At 42.2% G+C, this 22,517-nt stretch overlaps 2 protein-coding genes across 5 annotated transcripts; one reads left to right on the forward strand and one right to left on the reverse strand.

The window, feature by feature from the left end:
- Positions 1 to 1,932: 1,932 nt before the first annotated feature.
- On the reverse strand, positions 1,933 to 20,840 carry LOC139632143 (uncharacterized). Of its 4 annotated transcripts, none has more exons than XM_071496922.1 (4): positions 16,775 to 20,840; positions 12,814 to 14,806; positions 9,596 to 12,115; positions 1,933 to 4,170 (listed from the first exon to the last, which is right to left on the reverse strand). In XM_071496922.1, exon 4 carries the CDS (start codon positions 4,168 to 4,170, stop codon positions 3,568 to 3,570), a length of 603 nt encoding a protein of 200 aa, XP_071353023.1. In that variant the 5' UTR covers positions 9,596 to 12,115; positions 12,814 to 14,806; positions 16,775 to 20,840; the 3' UTR covers positions 1,933 to 3,567. The 4 variants fall into 4 exon arrangements, with proteins under 4 accessions (XP_071353023.1, XP_071353025.1, XP_071353026.1 ...); XM_071496924.1 differs by having other exon boundaries at positions 12,814 to 12,974; positions 14,679 to 20,840; XM_071496925.1 differs by having other exon boundaries at positions 14,679 to 20,840.
- Positions 4,170 to 9,602, forward strand: or60a1 (odorant receptor, family 60, subfamily A, member 1). Its single transcript, XM_071496920.1, has one exon. It carries the CDS (start codon positions 8,112 to 8,114, stop codon positions 9,039 to 9,041), a length of 930 nt encoding a protein of 309 aa, XP_071353021.1. The 5' UTR covers positions 4,170 to 8,111; the 3' UTR covers positions 9,042 to 9,602.
- Positions 20,841 to 22,517: the final 1,677 nt, after the last annotated feature.

Below are 22,517 nucleotides of genomic sequence, written 5' to 3' on the forward strand. Positions count from 1 at the left end.
GTATCCACAGACAGCCACAATAATTTTCTCCTCCATTTTTTGAAATGTGCGTCTGACGTAACTACGTCGGTGACGTGGTTTGGACATCAACGCTGATTGGATGTCGCGGCACAGCGTCACGCGATGTCGCTTGAAAAGTTCAAATTTTTCAACTTCAAGCGATGCACGCGATGGACGCTTCATCGCTTCATCGCATCGCTCCTATCGACCGAAACGCATCGCCCGACGCAGCATCGCATGTCAGCGCGTCATTTACATTGACTTTGAATGGAAACTTGTGGCGTTCATCGCGTCCATCGCGTTTGGTGTGAACGCACGGTAACAGGAATGTGCAGTAGTTCTATAGGGGGGCAGGGGGGATCACCTGCTTTTACAGGTTGGTAAACGGTGTGTGAACCGCAAAATGTTTTATGTTATCACCCTTTATTAACTCTAATGTAAACAAGAGTTGAAGATGGTTTGCCCGAGTTATTTACAGGTAAAATGTGCTAGAAAGGGGAAAAGTTTCCCACGTGGTCGCCATTGCGCGCCGAGCTCATTTTCAGTTAAGCGGTTGTTACCGAGGGATCGCTTTATACATTCTGCAACTATGAGTTATTGGTTGTATATTTCCTGTTGAGATTAATTTTTGTTCATTTCCAGTTATACATGTAAAAGGTGACTGAGTTGATTACCTAGTGTAGCACAAGCACTTTCGAAGCAATTCTGTTTATCTGTATAGCTAACAGATGTACTTAATGGTTGGTCCAATATGCTGGATAGTCATGATGCACTGTGAATGGCGATTTCTACCAGTAGATTACTGAGGAAGACAAACGTAATGTATTTACCAATATTGTTTATTGAATATAAATGTGTAAAAGGAAATGTGATGATTATGGGAACAGAAGCAGGTTAAAGAGAATATGTTTAACTGAGACTGTGGAGTAGATTATTGTATATGATGTGAACAAAAACCAGCTGAATTGCATAAGGAAGACTGATGTTTTGTGTTTACATAATTTTGATTTTTGTTAAATAAATCAAACTCTGACACACTCTGGAGGAAACAGAGAAGCATGGTGTCTTCATTACTCCGCTCTTCACCTGCTTTTACAGGAAACATATTTGTCACCGCGGTCCCCGTCCACGGGTTCCATAACACTAGCTTCATGTGCTGCCCCCTGTCAAACAGGAAGTCAGTGATCTACCTGCAGGTGGAGTCAGGCACATTCAGCTGGGAGAGCTTGTCCTGCAGCAGAGCCGGGATGATGGTGTTGAAGGCAGAGCTGAAGTCCACAAACAGGATCCTGGCATAGGTCCCTGAGGCATCCAGGTGCTGGAGGTTAAAGTGGAGAGCCATGTTGACAGCATTGTCTACAGACCTGTTGGCTCTGTAGAACTGAGTCCAGGAGTGGGTCAGTGATGGATTTGAGGTGGGACAAGACAAGGCGCTCAAATGACTTCATTACCATAGAGGTCAGGGCAATGGGTCTGTAGTCATTAAGTCCTGTGAGCCTTGGTTTTTTGGGGACAGGGATTATGGTGGGAGATTTGAAGCAGGCTGGCACATGGCATGTCTCCAGTGAGGTGTTGAAGATGTCTGTGAACACCGGAGACAGCTGATCAGCACAGTGCTTCAGGGTTGATGGAGCGACAGAGTCAGGTCCAGCTGCTTTGCAGGGGTTCTGCTTCTTAAAAAGCCTGTTGACGTCTCTCTCTCCAGGATAGAGAGAGCTGTTCCTTTGGTGGGGGAGGAGGGGGTTTCTGCTGTGGCCAGTTGTGGAGGTGCCAGGGCCCCTTCTGAGGTGGGGGAGGAGAAGCTGGTGGTCTGGAGATGGTGGCTGGACTCACAGGAGATGGTGTCAGGACTGTCCCATTGTATTCCAAGCAGCAGTAGAACTCATTCAGTTTGTTGGCTAGGCGCAAGTCCTTAATGGATTGGGGGGGGGGGGTTTAGGTTTGTAGTTGGTGATCTGTCTGAGCCCCTCCCAGACAGAAGCAGAGTCGTTGGCTGAGAACTGGTGCGGAAGTTTCTCAGAGTACAGTCGTTTAGCTTCTCTCACAGCCTTGCTAAAACTGTACTTGGACTCCTTAAACCTGTCCCTGTCCCCACTCCTGAATGCTTCTTCCTTTTGCCTCCTGAGCTGACTGAACTTAGCTGTGAACCAGGGTTTGTTATTGCTATAACTCGCCCTGGTGCGTGATGGGATACAGCAGTCCTCACAAAGGCTGATGTAGGATGTCACAGCCTCTGTGAACTCATCAAGACTTTTGGTAGCAGTCCTGAACACCTCCCAGTTAGTGCAGTCCAAACATGCCCAGAAATCCTCTATGGCTTCACTGCTCCACTGCTTCGATGTCCTCACAACAGGTTTACACAGTTTTAGTTTCTGCCTGTGCCTGGGAATCAGGTGGACCATGTGGTCAGATTGGCCCAGTGCAGCCTGGGGGACGGCGTGATAAGCACTGTTGATTGTGGTGTAACAGTGATCCAAAGTGTTCCCCTCCCTGGTTGGGCAATTAATCTGTATTTTGGAAGTTTGTAGCTGATGTTACCTTTGTTAAAGTCACCGAGGACAATAATTTAGGAGTCCAGGTTTGTCCGCTCCACACACAATACCTGGTCAGCGAGCACACGCTGTGCCTCCTGCACGTTGGCCTGTGGTGGAATGTAAACATCGACCAGAATAAATTAAGTGAACTCAATGAACAGCTACATCAAAACTATTACAGTTTCATCTGAGCTGAACAAAGATTCTTTAATCCACATAATCCTGACAGTAATGAAGCTATGACTCTCCTCTTCATCACTGCATTTCAGAATAACATGGGGAGACTCTGTGAGCAGAACTGGAAATAAAAACTAAACCTGTGATGTCTTCAGATCAATGATCCACACACTGATCAATATTTCATTATTAGAAATGAACAATAACAAAGAAACTTGATGATAATTCATCTTCTTATTCTGAACTTGTTCAGAACACTGTTCTGAACCCGATCCAACCCGGCTTGCAGGTGAACTCACAAGTATGAGCTAGATGGTCAGACAATATGTTAGCATGTCAGTGCTACAACTCATCAACTACAGCAGACCAGAGCAAATGAACTTTAGGTGTGAAAATGCCCTTAGAGGGCAGTTCGGCCAGCCACCATCCTCTCAGCAGTAAAGCTCCTTGTGAGTTCTGATCACAGTGACCATCGAAACCTAGGTTGAAGCTGTTGATTAAATGGATGGACACAACACTAGCTCTACCACCATTACTTTCCTCATATCAAAGGTGAGTAAATCGGGACTCAGATGTCCAGTTTTTGTTTCTGCTACGAGTCAGAATCAGAATCAGAATCGCCTTTATTGTCATTATACATAGTACAACGAAATTTGAGCGCTGCTCCCTTGGTGCAAACAATGGTAATTAAATAAAATAAATAAAAACCTAAAGAGAGCACAAAATTAAAAATAAAGGAGGTATAAAAAGGCAGGTAATATGTACAGATATTTACACATGGTAAGAGTGAAAAACCCGATTATTGCACTTTAGGCCCAGTTTTATTGCACAGGTAATTGGTAGTTATTCATTGTGATCATGCGGTCATCCGGATCTTTATGTCTTTGTTGACTGCAGTGATAGCCCTCAGGAAGAAGCTATCCCTGAGTCTGTTGGTCCTTGTTTTGTGTGACCTGTACCTTCGGCCCGATGGTAACAGGTCAAACAGGTGGTTACAGGGGTGGGAGGGGTCCTTGATGATGTTCCCAGCTCTGCTCAGATAGCGAGAGTTGGCAATGTCCTCCAGGCTGGGCAGAGAGCAGCCAGTGATCTTCTGGGCTGTGCAGACAACCCTCTGTAGTGCTCTCCTGTCAGCTGCTGAGCACCCCGCGTACCACGCTGTGATGCAGTACGCCAGGATGCTCTCTATGGTGGCTCTGTAGAAGGTCACCAGCAGCCTCTCCTCCAGGTTGTTCCTCCTGAGCACTCTCAGGAAGTGGAGACGCTGCTGGGCCTTCCTCTCCACCGCCGAGGTGTTCGCAGTCCAGGAGAGGTCGTCAGATATCTGCACACCCAAGAAACTCATGGTGTGGACTCTTTCCACACAGTCCCCGTGGATGTAAAGTGGGGCCGGGTCTTCTCCGCCCTTCCTGAGTCTCCAATCATGGCAGTTTTTCTCTGAAACATTGTACTGTAGCATCTGCAACAGGTAAACAGATTAGTGACTCTACATCTGTTCAGTTCTTACTTGCCTTTTAAACAGTGTATCTCCTTTCAGAAACCCCTCACCAGATGATTATGTTTATAATATCAGATGAGCATCCAAAGAAGCATTAATGAACAAACAAAGCAGCCACACATTCAGTGTTTATCAGTAGTTGGCAATGTCTTACACTGTGTTGTGTTCACAACACATTTTAATCTGCCTTTTTACGCGAGCAGAACCTGTTCACACTGTAAGGATCAACAGCTAGGAAATGGAGCTCAGACCAAAGGTAAGCATGGAACCCCTGGCCAGTTTTGTCCAGTACTCAGAGTTCTGACTTTCTGCCACAACTTCTAGTCAATATTGAATATTTGGTAAGGTAAGAGTAATGCAACAGTAATAATCAAGTTTTACAACTGTTTTTGAAAGCACTTTGCATCATTGCTGTGTCATTGTCATTGCCATGATTTATGAACTTTACATATTGGAAATACACACAGGGAAAGGCAAGAGCCAGATATTGTCAGAGCAAAGGTTTTTCTTGCTGTTTAGATGGTTCTAGGCAACCAATGTCCTTTTTTTGCTTTGAAAAATACTAGAATCACCTCCTCGTGGTTGTATACCTTCACCAACCAGCCAAGTTGCAGGAAATACTGGCACAATCTCTACTTCCTGACTTACAGTGATGAATAAAGGCTAATCTTCTCTGATGCCGACTGAATGACAACTGAAGTATTTCTAAGGTAGTAGGTAGGTTCAGTGATTTTCTGACTGCCCACTGGTTAGTTTCATGCAAGAGAAGACAGACAAATGCATCGGTCACTTACATACAGTGACAGGCAGATGATGCAAAGGTACAGCTTTCTTCTCTGTCTTGTATTTGCAGCCGAGTCACGTACGATCTTGCAAGAATATGGACCGGAATGGGGAGAGTCAATTGAATCAAATTTATTTATAGAGCACATTTAAAAACAGCCAACAGCTGACCAAAGTGCTTTACACCATCAAGACAAATACAATCAATATAGAAAGATCAACAGACATCAAAATAGCACAACAAAAAGGAAGTTAAACCATACAGCCATAGCTACACCATATTATCGCTATCTCAATCTAAGATATAAATAGAAATATCAAGAAAACGTCGCAAAAATGCACGCCACGACCTTATAGGATTAAAGGACATTAAAAAAGGTCTTTCCACCTTTTATTCAAGCTTTGGCTCAAACAAGTATCAAAAATTAAGTATACTTTGTAAACGCACCCCAAATTTTTATACTAAAAAGAAGGAATAGGCAATAATATCATATCAAAGATTGATGAGGTACAACAAACATGCTATGGCAAGGGGGAGCCAGGACGACAGGTCAGGGGGGACATATCATCACCCCCCCCCCCCCCATCAAATCCCCACCCATCCACTCCAACATTGGGTACTAAGCCCCAATAACAAGCACAGACCTCCTTAACACAGCTGTCAGAGTTACAGAGAGGTGTGATGAAGAAAGCACCACAAACTGTCCATACCTGAGGCACTAGAGACTGTCAAACTCTGGCTACCTGAGAATAAACAAGATGTTCTCCACCGAACCATCCAAAATGTACTCTCAGTGGCAGGGTAATAACACAAGAACAGTTTTACATACGGCTGAGACCTGCGCTCTCTAACAGCAGACCACAGCAATCTTCCAGAACAAGATCCGGTAACCATCACAATGGCAGACAACCAAGAAAGAGTGTCAGGCAAGAAGAACTGGACATCACCAGGCACTGACATTAAACTAACTGCACTCCATGAACACCTAGCAGCACAAATGAACCAGCTGCTGATGGATGGGACCCACCCAGAGTTTAACCACTCTGGGTGGGTCCAAGGTCCAAGGATGGACAGTCCTGATCATGGCAGATCCTCAGATGGCAAGAATTCTATCCAACTACCAGCCAATAAGCTGCCACTGCACAACATGGAAGGTCCTGTCAGGCATCATAGCAGCTAAGATGAGTAGGCATATGGCTCAATACATGAACAGGGTGCAGAAAGGAATTGATAGCAATACCAGGGGAGCCAAGCACCAGCTACTGGTCAATAGAGCAGTCGCTTGAGACTGCAAGACCAGGCAGACCAACTTGTGCACCACCTGGATTGACTACAAGAAAGTCTACGACTCAATACCACACACATGGATATTGGGATGCTTGGAAATTTATAACATCAACATGACACTAAGATCCTTCATCAAGGACTCAATGGAACTGTGTAAAACAACCCTAGAGGCCAACTCAAAACCAATTGCACAAGGTACCATCCAGTGCAGCATATCCAAGGTGATGCACTATATCCGCTGCTGTTCTGCATAGCCTTGAACCCCCTCAGCCAGAAGAGAGATACCGGTTCCGAAGTGGTGCAGTCAGTCACCTCCTCTACATGGATGACATCAAGATATTGACTTACTGATCTACATCACCAGCGTCTACAGCAACAACATCTAAATGTCATTCAGACTAGATAAGTGTGGTCAGATGGTGACAAAGAGTGGAAAGATGATCAGAACAGAGGGAGTTAAACTACCAGAAGACACCATTGCAGATGGAAACTATAAGGAGGCCACAAGGAAGTCAGCCACAGCCAAATACCTACACAGATTAAGGCAGGTCGGGAAAAGTCAGCTGAAAGGGAAGGACTAATTCTGAGCCATCAAGGAGGTCCTACCTCATGTACATTATTTTCTCCATCGTCAGAAAAAACAGCTATGCAGAATAAAAACATTAATTTTGGCGCCCATGTTAGCAGGTGAGAGTGGACTATTTTTCCATCCATAAATATCCATCCATAAATCCATCCATCTATCAATCCATCCATCTATCCATCTGTCCATCAATCCATCTATCTATCTATTCATCATTTGTCCACCCATCTATCATCTATCCATCATCTATCATCCATCTCTCCATCTATCTATCCATACATCCATCTATCCACCATTTGTCCACCCATCATCTATCCATCATCTATCATCTATCATCCATCTATTATCCATCTATTATCCATCTATCCATCCATCATCCATCCATCCATCTATCATCAAGCCATCCATCCATCCATCATCCATCTATCCATCAATCCATCTATCTATCCATCAATCCATCTTTCATTCATCTATCCATCCATCCATCCATCCATCCATCCATCACCAATCCATCTATCATCCATTCATCATTCTATTTATCCATCTATCTATCCATCTATCCATCCATCCATCAATCCATCTATCCATCCATCCATCCATCTAAGCATGACATGACTGTTATTGTATTGATGAATTAGTGCAGTGGACATGACTATTATACTGAATTTACCAAAGCAACAGATAAAAATAGAGCAAGTGAATTAAAGCGGGAGGCAATCAGAAAACAGGACAGACTGTTACTGAAATATTATACAATTTAAAACAAAAGAAATTAGAAATAACAGCCTGGTTATCTCACTTCATTATATTCTTATCATTATATTCTTATGGACTTTTGTGTTAAATTGTGTTGTACATACATAAGTGTATACATTTGTGAATTGTGGACAAAAACGTGTTTTGTGAGTTCACAGTGAAGTTGACCTTTGTCCAAGGTCAAACCCTGCCTGTCAGCCTCCACTGCAGTCGGTAAATGGGACTATCTCTGGATAATTTGACGTCAGCTGCCCAGAGAAGACACCTGGAGATGAATATCACAGTAATGATTACAGTGCTTCATAGTTCACTCAGAGGAGGAGGAGGTAAAAGCATTAGGCTGGCTTGGAGATTAATACCAGCTTAGTTACCATGTCTAAGTAAATGTGTTTCTCCGTGTGAACTATAAGAGTCAGAGCTGGCTGCGGAGGTCCAGGACTGCTGATGAATTATTTGATTATTTCTTTCTTGTGTTATTTTTAATGTTTCACTATGAACAGCTCTGTGTCTACAGTCCCAATTATCTTTACAATCTATAGCTCTCTAGGTCTGTATAATTTTGCACTTGTCATTTGTATATTAGTCTTCTACATTTCAGGGTTGTGTATTAACCTTATCCTCGTTTTGGTTATTTGTATGGAGTCTCGCCTTCACAGACCGATGTACGTTCTGTTAGTGAACCTGGCTCTGAGTGGAGTGATAGGCAGCTCATCTGTGTGTCCGAACATTATCATACATCTGTTAGTGAACAGGCAGGAAAGTTCTCTGGAAGGATGTTTAATACAAGTGTTTTTCACCAATGTGTACGGGGGCTGTATATTTTGTATCCTGACGCTGATGGCGTACGACCGTTACGTTTCCATCTGTAAACCTCTGCTGTACCACTCCATCATGACGCCTGCTAAAGTCAAACTGATGCTGCTGATGGTGTATTTCATCCTCAGCTCTTCCTCGGCTGTCCAGGTTTGTCTGACCTCCAGACTCAGGCTGTGCAGACACACAGTCGATAAGCTTTTATGTGACAGTCTGGTGATCGCAAACCTCTCTTGTAGAAAGACAACTCTGATCAGTGTGTACGGTTTGTGCTGTGCCATCTGTGTCATCATTTTCCCTTGTTTTCTGGTCATTCTGTCATACGTTCACATTTTCATGGTGATCCTAAAAACCTCAAATGAGGCTCAGAAGAAAGCGATGCAGACCTGCACACCTCACATCATAAGCTTTATTAATTTCTCTGTGGCATCATTTTTTGGCGTCATTTATAATCGTCTGACTAATGAAGTTCCTAAGGCAGTGAATATTTTCACTTTTGTGAATTTTTTTGTCATCCCTCCTCTGCTCAATCCCATAATTTATGGCATTAAAATGCAAGAGATTCGGCAGAGTATAAACAAGATCATGAGAGATAAAACTATACAATAGTGAATTTACATATTTTTACCTGTGGGTTTTTTTTATGTCATAGTTAATACACTGACTGATGATTATTATGGTAAATGCTGAATGTTTCCTAACCCTCTGAACCTTTGATGCTCAGTAATACTGCATCAGGACCATAGACTGTATATAAAAATGGACGTCGACGCCGGCTCCGGAAAATGAAGCCAATGTGGAAGTGCCTTAAACCTGCATTTTATCGAATGACCATCGGGGGCAACTCCACAGGTTGCAAAAAGAAGTCAGATTGTATGGAAGTCTATGAGAAAATGACCCTACTTCTCACTTGGTTTATGACCCCAGTAAATGTTTTCATAACGAGTTTATGGTCTCAATCGCTAGTTTCAAGTCTTCTTCAATACAACATGATGTTCATTTTTTAAATCATAGTCCCATTTAATTTAAAATAGACGATAAAGTCGGGTATGCATTGGGGCATGGCTAACGTATGATTGACACATTTTGGCTTGTCAATCTAGAGCAGTCCCTTTTAACTATTAACTATTGAAAGTACTTTAACACTTTGTAATAAAGTTTACCTCGAAAATGACTTCGGATTCAGCAGTGCTGCATAGCCGAAAGATTGATGTCGTTGTCAGGTTGACAGTTTAGGTTGGGGGGGCATAGTGACCTCGGCTCTCAGGTCAGCCCCACCCCTCGCTCCTCCTCAGCTCCACCCTCTTCTCCAAATATGGTTTCTTCTGGTTTCAAAAAATCAAGATGGCGGCGGCCAAATTGCAAACTCGAGGCTTCAAAACGGCAATTCGCAAACCAATGGGTGATGTCACGGTGGGTTGCCACTTGATCAGGACACAGCATCAGATAACTATGAGGACATGAATAATGTCCATCAGTATGGAAACAAGAGAAATTGTACAATTGAAGGTGAAACTGTTGACCACTGTTGACTGTTGAAAAAAAACTACATGTTCAAAGTTAAATTTAAGAAATCCAAAAAGAAGCAAAAGACTAGTAGTGGATGGCTCATCTGCTGCAGCAGGTCGACACTTTAACAGCTTTTTACGGGTTGATAAACGAAAGGATATAGCATTCAAGCTTTCACAGCTATAATGGCAAAAATAATTTAATTAAATAGGAAATCCATAGAACCATAGGAACCATAGAATATTAAGTTTGTGCTGAGTTGATGTGAAATATCTAATAGCTTGCATAAAGTTATTTTTTGTTTCTGAAGTGACTATCATGTTTGGACTGGGTTAACTGTCATGATGTAGTAACAGAATTTGTTCAATAAAAACATTTTGAAAATAAAAGAGGGGAGGAGGAATGTTTCATTGGGCTGAGTTTACATGAGCTTTACATGATGAGGAACATTTTATTTTAAAATGTCAATGAGCCGTCTCCCTGTACATTAATTCATGCTACACGTTTTAATCATGTCCTCAATCAGGTTAACAAAGGGAGAGAGGCAGCGTTACTCTGTTCAGCTCAACCTGAGTCCACTACAGTTATACTGCAGGAATACTAAAACCAGGAACACACTGCCTGCTGTTTCTCTACATAGAGTTTACTGGTTACGAAAATGTTGGATTTCTCTTCATTATAAATTAATTTGATTCATTTTTGACAGAAAACGTCTCTAACACTGTTTCCACATGCAGCCACTGACGTGGTAAAAAAACATTAGATTTTTCTGTGTCATGTTCAGATTCAGCCAAGACATTGAAACTATAGTGGAAGGTCAGTTTTATGTGAGGTTGCTGGTATGATATCACAATGACATCATCAGGTCTTTTTCTCTCTCTGTATTGCTGGGAGCTACACATCATGAGTGAAAAATAGGTGAGACACCAAATCACATGACCCAGAGGAGTGAGACGTGCAGGCAGTGTGCTCGCTCTAACCCGTTAACACAGGCGCTGAAATGAAGACCAGGACGGTCCACAGCTGCCACACAGCCAGTGTGTTCCCAGCCTACAACAAGCTCAATACAATTTATCACAGCTCTTCTGACAGCAGCCATGTTGGAAATCAGGTCAGGTTGTTACTCATTCAGGAAATTAAACCTGAACCATCAGACAACAACAGACTTGGGCCATTTCTGAAATGAGCTGTCCCTGGTGCTCCTCTGTCATAATAAGAAGTACTGAAGAGACCCACTGGGTACAGACCCAGGACCCCTGGACAGGACCCTCTGTATGAACAGTGACTACAAAGAGATTTATTGTGTCTCTTTCAGTCTGGGGGGCTTGCTCCTATGTAGAATGGGTGGGGCCCTTTTACATGTCTGTGTCCAAGAGCCCGTTGTCTCATATGGTGTCCATGGCTGTAGGACATTTAGAGTTACAAAACAACTATTTATTGATGTTGTTTTTTATTAGACCTTAAAGTTAAGTTACAGTCTATCAGTTTGGTCGTCTAAAATTTCTGAACCCTCCCCCATTCTCAGCCCAAGGATCTGTCAAACCTGAGCAGAGGACTGCAGCTGATGTAGTTAAACACAAATGATGGTCAGTAAAAAACCATAACCTCCTGTGAGCGACCCAAGGTCAAGTCTGACGTTAGATGTAGTGAACACAGGACAAATTCTTCAAGGGGAAACAGGAGTTTAGACAAAGGCCTGAAGTTGCTCTGTTTTCAGCAGTAACCAGGGCGACAGCTGTGTGTCCTCCCATGATTCCCTAATGCTGCTAATTGGCCTGTTCGTGAAGCTGATTATGGCTTCCAGAGTGTCCCAGCGTCCACACGGACTGCAGCCTCTGGGGTCTGGTCTTGTGTTGTTACAAATGGAAATAGAGGAGCTCCACTGAGGCTCATTACTGTATGATGATGAAACCACACATCAGAGTCTCCACTGACCCTCTCTGTCCACCAACCTCACACTGAGGCTCAGTCCAAGACAATTAAACATGTTTACATGTAGAACTTCTAGATTACCTGCAGAGGAAATAATGTTATCACCTACCTTCCTCACAAGCTCAGTCCAGACTGTTCTTACCTGTGAACAGGTGATTTCTGAGCTCCTGCAGTTCTGCTGAGAGTTCAAACCCTGATGCTACAACTTCCTGCTGCTGAATGAATACTGCAGCCATGTTGTCCTGAAGACATAGAGGAAGTGCATCAAGATAAAATGTTCCAAGAGAGAAACATCAGGTTTCTTCAACAATAATTCTGCAAACAAGTTGTCAGTCATTGACTTACATGTATCACAGATCTAATCCTAAACAGCTGTTAGTGTGAGGAACATCAGCTCACTGACGCTGAACCTTTATAACCTGATAATAATGACACTATCTAATTAGTATCAGTTACCAATATTAACTAGCTTTCAACAAAATGATATCAACACAAAGTACGTTCAGTGGCTTTTCTGGAGCTTTTGATCCTATGACATGCTCTTTATCAACAGATGGAGAACCCAGTTGTAGAACAGCTGCTAAATGGACCAACTGCTGTTTCCAGGTCATAATGAAGACTGAACAGAAAAATGAAGTAGCTCAGGTCAGAGGGTTTGGGTTCAGTACTATTTAATCGATTCTGAATTAGGATCAGGTCAAATCTGAATCCTTCAGTGCATCTGTTACAATTCCTACAGTTTATATTTAACATTATTTATTATCTAACATTAATGAAGCTGGTCTAATTAATGTTGATGTCATCATTTCAACTGGAGAAGCAGCACCTGAAAAATAACTGGGACAGGTGCAGACAGGTGACAGTCAGGTGTTGTTCCTCCAGAGCAGTTTCACTGTCTCTGTGTCTACTGGAGGATGAACTCCATTCTTCATCAACATACATGGTGTGTGATGATGATGATGATGATGATGATGATGGTGGTGGTGGTGGTGGTGGTGGAGAGTCTGCCTAACTGGACTGAGATCAGGTCATAGAATATGATTCACATCATCCTCATCAGACCATCAGTGACCCTGTAATCTGAGGATGGAGACACTGGTCCTGAAGAGATTCCTCCCATCAGGACAGACATGTGTCACCATAAATCCATTATTCAAAGTAACGTCACAAAAATCTGCTCTGCTCATTATGATAACAGGTTTGGCTGCAATAATTCATATTATGAAGACTATGAAAAGTCATGTTTAACCATCTGCGAGACACAGACAATATAAATTCATTTACCAACTTCAATGACTTGTGAACAAGCTAACTTGCAAACACATAACGTGAGGATAACATTAATTCACAATCTCAGATTTCCACATCCTCCCTGGTAGGAGTGAACAATATGCAAAAAAAAAAAAAAAATCATATTGTGATTGTGATGAGTCACAATTTCAGTTGAATGGTCTTTTTAATTTGATGTTCACTGAAAAAAATAAATAAATGATTATGTGATTTTTGTTGGGTCATGTTCTCTTATGTCTGGGGAACATAATTTATAGGCCGGGCGTCAACAATGCTCCAGTTATGGTCTGTTGTTGTGAGTTTTTACCTTTATCAAACTAGAGTTACCTCCTCATGGTTGTTTGCCTCCACAATTCAGACTAGTTTCAGATCACATCCCTGTTCATCCAGAGTCAGATCAAATATGAACCATTTGTGTGAACTTTTTTTAGAATTGCTGTGATAAGTTTTGAGTAATAGCTACGTTAGGTGAGGTAACACTGAACTTCATCTTTGACCTTTAACCACCAAGGTCTAATCAGTTCGTCCTCGAGTCCAAGTGAACATTTGTGTCAAATCTGAAGAAGTTCCTTCAAGGCGTTACTGAGATCGTGTCCACGAGAGTGGGACAGACGGACAACCTGAAAACAACATGCTTCCTGCTCTTCCAGCTCCTGTGATTTGGATGCTGCACTTGCACTTAGCAATTTTGATAATATTAGAATGAATCATTGAGCCTTACTCCCTAGTCTGTTGATCACAAAGGAGTTCAAATAACGGTCCTCAGCTGAGGAACCAGTCACAGTGAGGAGTGAGGAACATAGATACAAAATCAAGGTCAATGGTGTAGCTGGTGGATTTTCAAATCCTGGTTCCTGTCTCATTCCACATTCCACATCTGTCAATCATCCCCACTGGCAAATCGCTTTTTCATAGGCAAGTACAGGCAAGGGAAACAAATCTGGTGCCGTGATTGGTCAAACTGTTCTTCTTCATCTGCTCTGACAGGTCAGATGCTCCTTGGCGTAGACATGAGTCCTGCTCAGAGCCCTAGGGTGGCACCAGCTCTCTGCATATTTTAGAGAGACAAATGGTACCAGCATAGTTTGATGTAAGAATGCAGCCTGAGGGGTTCATCACTGCAGCTCTACTGTAATATCCCTCTGTGTGTAACTGTGGACCACTGATGATGCTGACTCAGTCTGATCATATTGACAGGTCACACTAATTCCTGCCCCAGAGCATGATGGAACGTTAACTGCTTATCTGTACCCTGCAGTCACCTGAGTGGAAGTGTCTGCATTCCTTATGTGTGTGGTAGGTTTTTCCTTTAATTTGTCATCAGTATGTAAAAAGGTCATTATGATATTTGTCAGTGACCGCACTTCATGAATCCAGGTATCACCAGATACAAAACGGAGCAGCTACCTGAACCCCATCCTAACGATAATGTTTGTTGTTTGCTAAAGTAGAACTAGAATAACTTAACAGCAGCTACAAACTGTTTTTGCTGACATCTTGTGGTGGCCCTCTCACCTTGCTTCAGGGATGTGGAGGTGTCCTCCCAGGTGTCACAGCACATAATTACATCACATAAACCAGGAGCCAATCAGCAACAAAGAGCAGGACACAGGGGGCCATGAACCACAAGATGAGCTGTTGGTCTGTAATCACAGAGGGATGCAGCTTGAGGTGTGAGAGCACACAGACAGACACAGAGAGTGACCTGTAGAGCTGATGAGAGGGAGACATGACTTCACTCCGAAAAGTGGGTCAAAGTCTCAGTCTGCAGCACCATCCTCCCAAACATCAAATCTGTGTCTTTCAATGTGTTATCAACAGAACAGAGTCTTCTACACAATCATCACATCCTGACTAGTGTGCAAAAGTCAAGCAGGAACCTTCAGTGCAAACCTCTGTCCACACATATGAATATAGTTTCTTATCATTTCTGGTTTTAGTCCTGTATTTGACCTCATCATCCATACAACTGCAAATATCTGACTGTGTTGTATAACTGAGTTGTGTGTTCAGGGTATAAAGGGTTTATCTCCGGTGTCCAGGGTTCCTCTGTGGACAGTGTAAAGGGACCTACAGTTTGGTGACTTGAAGGTCTGGGATGGAGATTAAACTTTCCTGCTTTAATCGTCTGTTAAAAAGATGCACATCTATGTTAGAAAACATCTGGTTCCACATCTGGACATTAGAACAAAAACTACCTTCAGCATCTATCGTAGAACATGTGTCCTGGGTCTGAAGAGCCAGCGTCTGAGTGCAGACCTTATGGATTTTATTAGCAGAGCAAAAGCTCCACTGACTGCTGTGATACATGGAGAAGTACTAAATGCCAGTGTTCTTAGACATTAGTGAAAAACAAAGGGAAACATTTTTCTACACTCTAACTTTAACTTAATTTCTCTGTAGCACTTATAGCACTTATAATCCAGCCGTTAATTTACAGTTTCATTGTATGACTCAGGTCTAATAAAATACTGACTGGTTCTTAAATGTAGGTTCAGTGGAACAAGCATGGTATTTTAGAGGAAAAGAGAAATACATGACATTTCTGTAGTGTTACCTACAGTTACAGGACTGTGTGAGAAACACGGTGCTGACAACAGCCCACAGGCTTTATTCTTATCGTACAATGTAAAACACACGTTGCAGTTTTCACTCATTAAAAAACATGATTTTGATGAGTAGCAAGAAACTCAGTGCAAAAGATCGATTTACTTTACTCATTTAGAAGTATTATTTCAATGTATATGTGTGATGCAATATTATGTATGTAATATCCTCTCCTCTTTAATTACACAATATGAAAGAGGTTGTTCACACCAATTTCCCACTCTTCAGAGTATTTACCAAAATACTTAAGATATCATTTATTTTTGTCTTTCTTCTACCATGTTATACTCTCCTGTTCTGCAGTCTTGTTTTCTTCCACTGAACCTATATTTATGAACCAGTAGGAACCAGTCATTGGTTTACTAGGACCTGATTCATATCATGAAATGAATCACTCTGTAAATATTGGTTGATAATATGTTCTGTTAATTCATGTCCACAAAGTAGTTTTTAAATTTTTTCTCCAGGGCTCCACACTACTGAGTGTGGTGGTGCAACAAAACACATCCACCAGGATTTCATATATATCTGATAATAGAAGAGAAGCTCCAACAGAGTACAACACATTTTTCATTTTCAATAATCATTTCAGATAATTTCCTTCTAACAAGTCTTTATGGACTTGAGATATCCATAAGATAACATCAGAAAACCTGTAGCAAATGTCTTACAACAAATTCAGTTTCTTACCAACTTATGTGACCCAGATCACACTTCATAAACTATAATGTTGTAAAAGTCTCTGATATATTTTGTTTTTCTTGAAAACATTTATAGGGTATTCACATTTTCCACCACCTGATGAAGACATGGTACACTGATATTCTCATTCAGTATCTTGACACTGGATATATAGGCATAATTGCTGGTGTATTTGGTCTTCACTCAACGGGCCAATGTTATACTAGCCTAGTGTATATACTGTATAAGTTCTACACACTGCAGTTACAGATACTGTGTAACTAGCCCAACTGCCATCTTAGCTGCCAGCTAAACTAACTTACCCTTTTCACAGCTGACCTGAGTCCTGTAAAACTGCAGATCCAGATAAAACCACAAACGTCGTCACAATGGTGATTTCCTCAGTCAAATGTAAATGTGTTTAAAGTTCCTGTTGTATTTTCCCATGGACAAAAATAAAAACAATAACTAAATAAATGAAGTCTACCAAACAAAACACGGTCAGAAGGGCAGGAGTTGTTGTGGGATATCAGATGACCAATGAGAGACGCAAACTGAAGGTCCTGTTTATGACTGGTGGTAAGCCAGTTGAGCATGTGTTGCTAGGCAGATTTTGCTTGTTGAAGACGGACATAGAGACAACATTAGATCAGATTATTGATGGTTTTAACCGCATATTTCATCATCAGAAGATTAAATTGATAATTAATTAAAGAGAATATTTCAATGTAATGGGTGTGTTAAGGGGAAAGTTGTGTTCCCCTTAAAGTTTACTTAATCTTAACATAATCCTGTTCACATGTTTTGGTGTTGTTCAATATTAAAATATTTCTGGTCAAATATGTTTGGATAATAGTCTCTCTATTACTAGGCTCGGGTCTAGGACTTTACAACTTTACTGGCCAGACGTTTGATCCTGCTGAAATGGAAGCACTCTTCTTCCCCTACACAAGCACTGGATTGAGGAAGTTTTACAGAATGTTAAACTTGAGAAACTCTTGAGATTCTCTCTCATGGGTTCAATAAAGACATTTTAAAAAACCTGGAACCCCTTTCTGAAATATATTGATCTGCTTAACATTTCACCAGACACGGGAAAGGACCGAACAGGGTTATTTTTATAAGTATCCTGTTCCCCCACTTGTTTTATTTACTGTATTTATAATCACTTATTTTCTTTTTACTATTATATCATTTTTATTACCATTATTGTATTTACTTTTTCTCATGGCGTTTTTTTTTTTTCTCTCTCCCCAATTCATATTTCATGAATTGAATATGGTGGGGGGTGAAGGATAGGGGTTATTAAGGGATTTAATTTAATTTTCTTATTTTCATCTTAATGGATAAATTATAGTTTGACATTTTTGAGCACTTTAGGGGAAAAAAATTAAATTTAGAATATCTCTTTTTGGTCAGCTACAGAGGAGTACCAGGAAGACAAATCATTTTTATTATAGCTGGTGAAAGAGATGCACATACTTAAGAAATGGAGTAGCTATGTGTCATTTAGTGTTAATTAACAAAGGGATTTTCAGTCCATTACACCAACAGGGTGATGAGGTGTTGGACTTTGTCTCTGCAGCCAATCATAGCGTCAGACTGAGAATACTAAAGTGCTGAGTCAGTGGTTCAGGAGGCACAGGTGGATGGAGGAGAGGCAGCTGACATCATCAACCTACAGATGAGACACGTTTAGAGACAAATTCCCAAAAACAAGTTATAACGACTTGCCTGTCCCTGTGAAAGTCGTCCGAGAGGATGAGGTGAGGGCCTGTCTTGTATGACGCGCTGCTGCCGGGTTCATTTAAGCTCGCTGAGTCCAAGTGAGTTATTTAATGATTTAATAAAAACAGCACAGCTACAATCAGCAAATTACACACTCGCCTAAAAGATGGAAACGTGCATGCTGGTGGTGTGTAACTAAACAACAAACTGAACAAAATGCGGTCAACAAAAATTGCGGCTACCCACACTCGCCTCTCTCCAACCCCAGTGCAGGTGAACCAGCTCCCTGTCTCACCTACGGCAATCATCCCCCAGTGCCCATGTGACCCAAACCCTGTGCATCACCGTGGCAACCAGACCAAACAAATCGAGAGATGAATCGTCCACCAGTGCCACAGGCCACAGCTCCTACACAAGTAAAACCTTGGTTTAACTCAGACCAGTGCAACAGAGGGGGAGCAGACTGTTTCAAACATGGTGTCATGGATTGTACTGCAGTGTTCTGCCTAATTCTGAGCAAAGGATCCTGAACTCAGTGTTGCTGGCTGAAGGTGGTTGTGTTTTGTACTGTGTGTGAGTACAGTTTCCTGAATTCCACCAAACATGTTTGGACTGGTTCCACTGTTGTTCAGAGAAGAAAGACTCTGCAGAGCGTGTGGTATATTACACAGGAAACAAGCTTGAGTTGATTTATCTGACTAAGTAGAGAGGTGATTTCAGAGTCTGGTCTTTTCTTGATGTAAGACTACCTACAGTACTTCTGGGCTGTGTGTCTGCTGAGGTGCTTTGAACCAAAAACACATTTGTTTGACAGGGAGTGGTTTCTGTAACATAATCAATTGGTAGTTTGATTCCTGGCACCTTGTCCACATGTCACAATGTCTTTGTCTCAATACGATGAATCCAAATTACCAAACAGGTCACTGTTCAGTGAGCAAGATGTGTTACTGTCAGCTGAAGTTAAAAATGTTTTCTGACACTGTTAAAGGTCTGTTTACATCACCGAAACTCAGTATACAGGATTTTCAGTTAGGCTCATTTTGAAAGACACAAAATTCAAACTTCATATAAAGTACAAATTTAATGTACACCTGTACATGGTCAAGAGATTATTAATTGGGCCTTTGATGAAGAGCCCTCTTCACTGAACATTATGTTTCTATACGACTAAACGGCAAAAGCAAATACATTTTGTAGGAAACATGACTGCCCAGATCATGTTTAACATAATGAGGAAATGTTAATTTACGTATTTTGCGAGTTACAGACCCTTTGACACTGAACACATCAGAGATCTCACAGAACAATCTCCATTTTCATTAAACTGGTTTCTGGTTCTGTTCAGACTATCACAGGATTCGGTGCAGGTCATGGAAAGTTGCAGTTTAGTTGTACAGAAATGTAATTTCTAGGACACAGAGTGGGTTGATGGAATGAATGTGTGTATTTATGTGAGGTCTGTGAGAAAACAAAGAAAGAAACAATTTAATTAAATTTGTGATCATACAGCTGAGACTCAGAAGAAACTGCTTTACAGTCTGTTCATTTCATTATTTAGGACATTATCAGAAGAAACCACCAGAGGGGGCTATAAATCCACAACAGATTCATTGGAGGTTTTCCAGTGCAGTTGACTTTGTGCCTCATTGATATACAGACATTACAGTGACAGACTCTGGAATAATCTCCCTGTAAATATAAGAACAGTAAAATCTGTGTACTCTTAAAGGTTGTCTACCTTTATTAACCTGCCTCCAATGAGTGTTGTTAAGTATAAATGTTGTCTTTCTGCAGTAGGAACATGATGAATCACTGTTTCTGTGAGCACGTGGCATTGGTGGAGCTGGCCTGTGGGAGCACTACCATCAACAATCTGGTAGGTTTGCTCACCGTCTCCTTATCCCTGTAGCTAACTTCATCTTCATCACAGCTTCCAATGTGGTGATATTTAGTTCCATGATAAGGTCAGGCAGATCAGGCGTCAAAGCTCTTCACACCTGCATCACTCACATTGTGGTCATGGCCGTCAGCCTGACCATCGCACTCATTGCTTTCCTGTCCTATCGAATCAGAAACAGTCTCCCTGCAGCTGTTCGGGTATTCTTCAGCACCATGTACCTGCTGTTCCCGAGCTGCTTGAACCCAATCATCTACGGCGTCAGAACCACGGAGATACGACAATACATCCTGAAGACACTAATGTGTCTAAACTGTGAATTATTCATAAGAAACTATTAAAAATCAGAGATATAAAAGGTAATCAGATCCAGTTGCAGAGTGCTTTCAACAAACTTTGTCCTTTAGACTGCGCAAGTACATCTGCTGATGCATCTGGACATATCCTCAGTGATGTTCCTGGAATCATCGGGTGTTTCAGGTTTTTCAAAATCATACAGCCTCCTCCAGGTGACCCGGCTGAGGCTGATCAGACCCCATTTTGTGTTCTTGGTTCTCCTCTTTTGAGTCGCAGCCAAAGGGCTCTCTCTGCTGCAAAAATGGCTTTGCAAATGGTTTTTCTCTTCCTCACTTCTTTAAAGCCCAATGAATTAAAGGCTCTAGGCAGGTATCAGGCTGCAAAACTCCTGCATCCATCCTTTACTGGGAGAGTTGCTCTACGTCTGGCTTATTGACATCCACTGACCAAGCCGCCATACTTGGAAAGTTTCCTTTCAAAGGCTTCCTCCAAGCAGCCCTCACGAGGCCAGGATGCCTGCAGATGGTTTTGCAGGGGGTCCTGGCTGCTCACCAGCTCTGATGAAGGTGATGGCTTGCTTGGAGGGGTGGGAATGCTCGGCCCATTCAACTCCTGCACTCATGTCTTCAGCAGTGGCCTGGTCAGAGCCTGGTCATGCCCCCATCTGTACTGTCCCTCCACTGGTGCCTTCAAGCAGCTGCAAGACTGTGGTCCAGTGTCCCATGCTTGGAGCACAGTGGACCTTCTGGTGACTCCAGTTTGCCCCACACAAATTTGATGGGCTGGGAAGCACATCATGCACTGCCTGTTAAGAAACTTGATCCGCTGTGGCTTAGCTTTCCACAGCTCAGCTCAAGTCACTTCCCTCTCAATCGCGTTCTCCCATTTCGTCCACAAACGGCCTCCTCTGCCCTCCATTTCTTGCCAGTTCTCACTTTAATCCCAGCTTTCAGATTGCTGAATTCTCTGTACTACACCTTGCTGGCTCTCATTTATTTGAACTCCTCTTCCAAGGACTTGAGAAGCAGTTGTTGTTTGTTGCACTGTCCATACAGTGTGGTGCTGCTGGGGCTCTTCAGATGTCCCAACCATCGTCTAAGATGGCTGCTGATCTTCCTCTCCAAGATCTCAAGATCAGCACTTCATAGATGAGGAGTGGCCACAAGATTCTGGGAAGAATGGCATGCTGGTACAGCCATGGTTTAAACTTCCTTGGCAGGCCAGGCTGGTCCACCAACTAGCCAGCCATCCACCTCAATACAGGTTGCCTGGATAGAAGCAAGATTCCTGAGACTGCTGTCAAACCCCTTGCCTAAGCTCTTAACAGGCTTCTCAGAGATTGTTGGGCTACTTGCCCCTGCAACGCTGAACCAGGACTTGTTATCCACCTTTTCTCTTCTCAGCACCATTGATCTTGAGGTGGCTGGCTTGAAGTGCATCCAAGCCCACTCCATCAGCTTTCCAAGTCCCTGCAGAATCCACCAACAGCTTGGGAGTGACTCTGTGGTTACTGTGATGTCAGCCATTAACATCTTGATGGGCAGCTGATTTCATTTTTGGCCCTCTACACCCTGACTCTACTGATTTAACAAGCATATTCAATTCAGGTTGTCCAGGTTGTTCTCCAGGCATCCTGGCATTCCTGAGATGACACCTTTCTGAACTGATGTGTCGATGAAGCTGTTCCTAGCAAGGAAGGTGCATAGCCGGTTGGAAACAGCACTGAAGAAGATCTTGGCTTCAGCACATAACAGGAAGGAACTGGTCTGTCTGTTTGGTGTTTTCTTTCATCACAGTCCAAACCTCTTGTGCAACTCTACACTGTTCTGGAATCCTGCCCCTCCTCCAGAAGACACGCAACAAGCACAATGTGGAAGGTTTGGTTTGGAAAACATTTAATAATAAAACTTAACTCAGCAAATAATATAGTGGTACACAAAGGACACAATGAGATGCAGGTGTAAACAAAACCGAATTCCACATTTTATCTTTTTTAAAGATGTTTCTTGACTAAAACCTGTTAAAATATGAACCCTACATGGAACATGTTGTGACTTTATTATCTTTTCTCGCAACTAAAAAGAAAATTGGGGCCTTAAACTGGATCTATATGAACGTTCATTGGATCCGTGCTCCATTGTTAT

This window comes from Trachinotus anak, unplaced genomic scaffold (genome assembly GCF_046630095.1).
Source record: "Trachinotus anak isolate AG129_WGS33_773 ecotype Australia unplaced genomic scaffold, CSIRO_AGI_Tana_v1 ptg000014l, whole genome shotgun sequence".
Classification (NCBI taxonomy): domain Eukaryota; kingdom Metazoa; phylum Chordata; class Actinopteri; order Carangiformes; family Carangidae; genus Trachinotus; species Trachinotus anak.